The sequence below is a fragment of the Coloeus monedula genome (genome assembly GCF_965178545.1).
Source record: "Coloeus monedula genome assembly, chromosome: 1".
NCBI classification, from domain to species: domain Eukaryota; kingdom Metazoa; phylum Chordata; class Aves; order Passeriformes; family Corvidae; genus Coloeus; species Coloeus monedula.
The window spans coordinates 40,382,553-40,389,188 of NC_138781.1; the positions used below are offsets into that span (position 1 = coordinate 40,382,553).

General features: G+C 53.5%; 1 protein-coding gene across 1 annotated transcript; it reads left to right on the forward strand.

Moving 5' to 3' along the window:
- Positions 1-658: 658 nt before the first annotated feature.
- On the forward strand, positions 659-4,330 carry EOMES (eomesodermin; the record flags this gene model as incomplete). Its single annotated transcript, XM_082302314.1, has 6 exons — positions 659-1,413; positions 1,769-1,923; positions 2,205-2,326; positions 2,756-2,914; positions 3,007-3,068; positions 3,595-4,330. 6 exons carry the CDS (start codon positions 659-661, stop codon positions 4,328-4,330), a joined length of 1,989 nt encoding a protein of 662 aa, XP_082158440.1.
- Between the last annotated feature and the right edge of the window lie 2,306 nt (positions 4,331-6,636).

Below are 6,636 nucleotides of genomic sequence, written 5' to 3' on the forward strand. Positions count from 1 at the left end.
TGTTGGGGTCGGCAGAGACACAAGCCGAATTGTTTGAGCGGCGAGGCGGCCGGCGGGGAGGTTGCGGGGGACCAGTGTCACCAGCCCCGTCTCAGCGGCCCGGTTGATCGCCGCCCTCCCTACCTGGTGGGTGCCGGCTTTCCCACCCAAACCTTTCCATTTCGTCCCCATCTCTCGTTCAGAGCCGGGGATTCTTCCTTACGCGCCCGAGCCGGGAGGACGGTGCCACCTCAGCAAAAGCTCTTTTTTTTGGAAGCGAGGAAGCCGGGCCTTCCACCGCGGCCACCGTGGGGTGATGCGGGAGCTCCCCTCAGTCCGAGGGACGTGGGGGCAAGGAGCGGGCCAGAGCTCCTCGGGAAACCGGCTGCGGGAAGGGGGGCCATGGAAGGGGACGGGGCCCACACCAAAGTCACAGGTGACTTGTTCCAATTAGTAGCTGTCTAATTAAATTAGTGTCACGCGGCCCAGCCAATGGGCCGGCGGGGGTGGAGGGCGGCGATGAGGCAGCTCGGCGCAAGCCCCTCCCCGGCGGCCCGAGGAGCCCGGCGCGCCGGTATAAATCGCCTCGGCGGAGCCCTGCCAGAGCGCAACCCTGCGCGGCCAAGGGTCGAGGTCGATACAGGATTGAGTGGGAACTCGAACGCACCGCCCACCGAGGATGCAGCTGGGCGAGCCGCTGCTGACGGCGGCGGGGGCACTGCCGGGCGCCCCCTTCTACCCGCTGGAGAGCGGCGGGCGCGGCGGCGCCGCCGGAGCGGGAGCCGGGACGGGCGCTGCTGGCGGCTCCCGCGGGCCGCCCGGTCCGGGATCGCCGCCGCGCCTCGATCTGGACAAGATGCCCAAGAAGTTTGGGACGGCTCCCGCCATCCTGGGCGAGGCGGAGGCGGTCGAGCCGCCCTTCGCTGCTCCCAAGCCGGACGGCCGCAAGGCCACCCCATGCGGCGAAGAGGAGCTGCCCCCGGCCGCCTCCGCCCGCTACTCCATGGACAGCCTGAGCCCCGAGCGCTACTACCTGCAGTCCCCCGGGCCGCCCGCGGCCGAGCTGGGGGGGCCCTGCGCCCTGTTCCCGTACCCGCCGACGGCGCAGCACGGTGCCGTCTACCAGCCGCCCGGCGGGCCGCGCTACCCCTACGGCTCCGTGCTGTCCCCGGGAGGCTTCGCGGGCGCCGTATGCCCGCCCGGCGGCCGGACGCAGTTCGGAGGCGGCGGCGGGTACCAGTACGGGCAGGCGACGGCCGGCGGACCTCTTTACGGCCCTTACCCGCCGGCGTCGGGCTCCTGCGGCGGGCTCGGGGCGCTGGGGGTGCCGGCCGCTGGCCCGGGGCTGCGGGCGCAGGTCTTCCTCTGCAACCGGCCCCTCTGGCTCAAGTTCCACCGGCACCAGACGGAGATGATCATCACCAAGCAGGGCCGGTAAGCGGGCGCGTGGGATGGTGGAAACGGAGGGAAGTGGTGGTCGGGGATGGGGGAGGAAGGGGGACACCCCCGAGGACGCTCCGTGTCGGGCGGCGCTTGCTGCCTCCCCCGGAAAGGAGGTGCGCGCTCTCTCCGTCGGTGGTGCCCCGGGATGCTTTCCCCGAGAAGCGACTCCCCAGTTTCCCCACATTCGGCGGCCAGGAGTTAGAACGGGGGTCGGTCGGGGCTCGCCGCTTGCTTCCTTAGTGTCTTTAGTGCCGGGACGGACGGGGCATCCCACGGCCGCTTACAGCTTGCGCCGGAGCCCGCGCCCCCTTCCCCGGCCCTCCTCAGCATGCCTTGTGGTTTTCAGGAGGATGTTTCCCTTCCTGAGCTTCAATATCACCGGCCTCAACCCCACGGCCCACTACAACGTCTTCGTGGAGGTGGTGTTGGCGGACCCCAACCACTGGCGTTTCCAGGGGGGCAAGTGGGTGACCTGCGGCAAAGCCGACAACAACATGCAAGGTAGGTGCAGGTTCCGGGAGCCTCGTCGCCCCCTTTCCCCGCGGGTCGGTTTCTCGGAAAGGGTTCCCACTTCGCCCACCCCTCCCCTCCCCCTTCAGTGTCTTCCCCACACCAGGCATCCTACTGAGGCACGAGCTACGCTTTTAAGGTCGTCTTGCGACTCTTTTTGCGCCGCGGTGTGTGAGGCTGTGTGGGACAGTGGCCATCCAACCGAGGGGCTGCGCGGGCGGCGGAACAAAGCCCCGTGGCCGGCCGGCGTTTTACTGGCTTGTCTTCCCCAGGCAACAAGGTCTACGTGCACCCCGAGTCGCCCAACACCGGGGCTCACTGGATGAGGCAGGAGATTTCTTTCGGGAAGCTGAAGCTAACGAACAATAAAGGTGCTAACAACAACAACGCGCAGGTACGGAGGGGAGGGCGGCTTGAGGGGCTCTTGGTGGCTCAGCGGGGAGACCTGGGGTTTTGCATCTTTAACGGCATTTCATCGAGCCGCTAGATCACTGTTCCCTTCTGGAACTGGGTCATAGAGCTTGTTTTCTTTGTTTTTCCGTATGAATAGCTGCAAATGTTGGAATCTGATGTGTGAATTTCTTTTGTTTTAGCTAATATATTGATCACATTAGTTGCTCAAAAAGTGGGAGAGTACCTGATGGCTCTTGGTGAAACAGGGATGTAAGCTGTGAATCATCCCCTGATAACAGTTTAAAAACTGCTCCATTTGTAAACAAAGAGATTACAATTTACAGGAAGAAAATGTCGTGCTATAAAATAGGTCTTTTAATGCTAGATGCAGTTTGTCTAAAGATGTTGCCTTTTTCGTGGTTTCTTTTAGATGATAGTACTTCAGTCCCTACACAAGTACCAGCCCCGACTTCACATCGTGGAAGTGACAGAAGATGGTGTTGAAGATATGAATGATTCCTCAAAGACTCAAACATTTATTTTCCCTGAAACACAGTTTATAGCAGTTACAGCATATCAAAACACTGATGTAAGCATGGATGTATAAAATTGCAATTAAGAATAAAATTCCCTTGTGCACTCAGCATCTCATCTTAAAATATATTCTGCTTTCACTTTTAGATTACACAGCTCAAAATTGACCATAATCCTTTTGCAAAAGGCTTCAGAGACAACTATGACTCGTAAGTACACCTCTGTCTTCTTTTGCAGATGTCTCTGTCTAGGAGGCATGATTCTGGCCTGAAATGTCTGCGGAAGGGTTTTTCTTTAGACATTAATTCAGTTAACTACTGGCAGTTTTGCTTATGTTAAAATGTCTGAATAGTGTATTGTCTAGATGACCTGGCTTTCTGCAGGCTTCTGAATTTTGGTAGGAAACTTGGGCTGGCAGAATCCAGCTGGCCTGCAGATTTGGCAGCAGTGTATTGGGTATCTCCACAGAACAGGCAGCTTCTTTAAATTGTCAGCAGAAGACTTGCCTAATAGTCACTTTGTAGTTTCACTTGTGCTATTACTTGTAGCAGTAATAAGAAATTTACACTGGTCTAGGAAAAAGGCCTACTAAATCAGATTAAAACAAATAGCCATCCAATTAAATGTAGTTATGATTCTAATTAAGAAATAACTGGTTTCTTAGTGTTTTTGTGTTGTTACTGTCATATTGGAATTGTTAAGAAAAACACTCAGTATCTCTCTTTTATATTGTAGCATGTACACAGCTTCCGAAAATGACAGATTAACTCCATCTCCCACGGATTCTCCTAGATCCCACCAGATCGTCCCTGGTGCCCGATACAGTGTGCAGCCGTTCTTCCAGGAACAGTTTGTCAACAACCTGCCCCCAGCCAGGTTTTACAACGGTGAGAGAACCGTCCCTCAGACAAATGGCCTGCTGTCCCCGCAGCAGAATGAGGAGGTGGCCAGCTCTCCTCAGCGGTGGTTTGTGACGCCCGTACAGCAGCCCAGCGCCAACAAACTGGACATGAACTCCTATGACACGGAGTATTCTCATAGCACCTTGCTCCCTTATGGCATTAAATCCCTTCCCCTTCAGACATCCCACGCTCTGGGATACTACCCCGACCCGACATTTCCATCCATGGCAGGCTGGGGGAGCAGGGGCTCCTACCAGCGAAAAATGACGACAGGACTAACTTGGACCTCAAGAACAAGTCCTCCGGGATTCACTGAAGACCAGCTTTCCAAGGACAAGGTGAAAGAAGAAATTGGCTCGTCCTGGATAGAGACTCCACCCTCTATAAAGTCTCTAGATTCAAATGATTCCGGGGTCTACACAGGTGCTTGTAAGAGAAGACGGCTTTCCCCTAGCACTTCCAGCAATGAAAATTCTCCGACAATGAAGTGTGAGGACATTAATGCTGAGGACTATAGCAAAGACACTTCAAAAGGCATGGGCTACTATGCATTCTATACTAGTTCTTAAAGCATCATTTTTATTCCAATTGGCTAATTTTTTTTTTCAGGGTGGCCTTGGGTTTTTTTTGCATTACAATTGCCAAAAAGACTCTTGCCTTCCACCTTGAATTGTTGTGTGCAATTCTAAAGAAGGTGCCAAAGCTTTTTGACTGTTGCAGGTAACAAAGTAGGGAAAGAGCAAACCATGGGAGAATTCTTCCCCTTGTTTAGAAGGAACCATAGGCAGAAGCTGTAAGGAGGACTCTAGTGTCTAAGTATGTGGCATATTTATTGGAGATACTAAAGTGTACACAGCTTGGGTAGGCTCAGAGGCCCGATCAAATCCATGCACTCCTGAGCAAGGAAAGAGGGGTTAGGATCCCAAATTTAATTTTCTTCCCTGCTTGATAAAAGGGAACTGGGTTGCAGGGAGCTGCACAAATGCTATGTTCTGCTTTAGACTGAGCTGGTTTTTTCAACACATCCACAACACAGTTGGCTGAGTTGGATATTGCTCAGCTACAGCTTTTTTAAGGGTTTGGCTTTTTTTTTGGCAGAAAATGCCAAAATGAGGCCTGCTTGCCAGGCAGGATTTTGACTTGAAGGTCTTGTTGCCAATGATGGGATTACAATGACCAAATCTGTCTTTTCTTAGCTTAGAACTTGCATTAAAAAAACCCCTGCCTCCATCCCATAAGCCTAATCTTTACTGAGGTGGCCAAAAACAAAGTGTACAGTTGTGTTTTGTCTAGGTACACTGTAGAATATTGTGGAATAATGTATAAATAGTTGACCTATAGCTGTTCAGTTGGAAGGACATCCGGTGGTGTTTTGAAGTTCAAAAGGCCTTTTTTTTTTTTTTGGTCAATCAAACTTGGCATATGAGGCATTGCAAAAGGAGATTTCTATTTATGTGTATGTAAAGTGACTTTTTCAGCTGCCCTGCCCTGTATGAAATTGAAGTGATGTAACTTTCCCCCTTCTTCTTGCCTATACTTTCAGCCATTTTAAACTGATCAGCCCCAGAGCACTGGCCCACTTTTCCCCTCCCCGGAAACTTGTTCCTGTTTTGTTTTTTCTATGTATATAGTAATAATTTTTAATAAAGGTGGTGGTGCCAGGGATAAGAGGGGATGGCTCTGCCTCATCTTTGCATCTGCTGGGTATCCCAAAAGGGGCGGAGGGAGCACACTCCTAGGGCCTTGAATTGTCTCTAAATCTAACCATCCCTTGCAACGCTGACGCTTTATCTGTTGCACTCTCTGTGTGGGTTTTTTTTTTCTTTTTCTTTCCTGTTGATCTTCTGAACAAGCTGGGGAACCCCGGCTTGCTCCAAAATACGACATTCTCCTGTCCTCTGCCACACCCTACCCCTGCCTCCGCACCAGGTGAGGTGCGAGCTCGGCCTGGGCAGAGAATTGCGAACCCACCCCGCCTCCGCGGCAGCCCCGGGGCTGCCTCCTCCCGCCGCCCCCTTCTCCCCCCCTCCGTTTCCCGGAACAAGGCACGAAATTCCCCTGCCCGCTTATCTGGAGGGAAAGCTCCTTCTGGCAGAGCGATTGAATCCCGGCTCCCGCAGCAGCGGGACCTTTCCTGAGGATATGCAGGGAGTAATGGGATTAAGCTGTTAACGATTGCCGGCTGCAAACAAAATATACCCAGGGCTCAGGCTGGGGCTGTCCCCGGTGGCGGTAACGCTATCGGGGGGCAGCGGTAGGGGCTCCCCCACCTCCGGAGCGGGACACGGCGGGTGTCCGAGGAGATTTCGATCAGCGCTTCGCCTCTCGGGGCGAGGCTCGGGCTCCGGCTCTGCGCGCTGGCAAGCGAAAAAAGTCGGTGTCCTGTCAGCTCTCCCTCTGCACAAGGACCCTACCTGGAACAAAGGGGGACTTGCGGCAATTTTTAAGAGACTAGGGACGGAGCATATTATTCCTTTTTTTTCTAACTTTTTTTTTTTTCCCCGCTCACGGAAAAGCCCCCGGGAAGGGTTGTTCCCCAGCCGTGGAGTGCGGTGGCATTCCGGCCGTCCCACCCGCCCTGCAAACAGCGATTACACAGCACGATTCTGCCGCGCTGTGTTATTAAAAACTCTATACTTTTGCACTGCACGGTGAAAAAAATAACTTAATACTTGTGGAAAAGTCCTCACACTGTTTAATAGAAACGTAAGTGCCTGGCTGGCCCCAATTAACACCTTGTGATTATAATGCATTCCTAAAATGGGGTGTCAGACGCCAAATTGTGAATAAAGGTATCTAATTAATCTTCATAGGATGACACTGATAAACAACGCCAGATTTAAATAAAGATCAAGAAACTGAATGCTTTTTATTT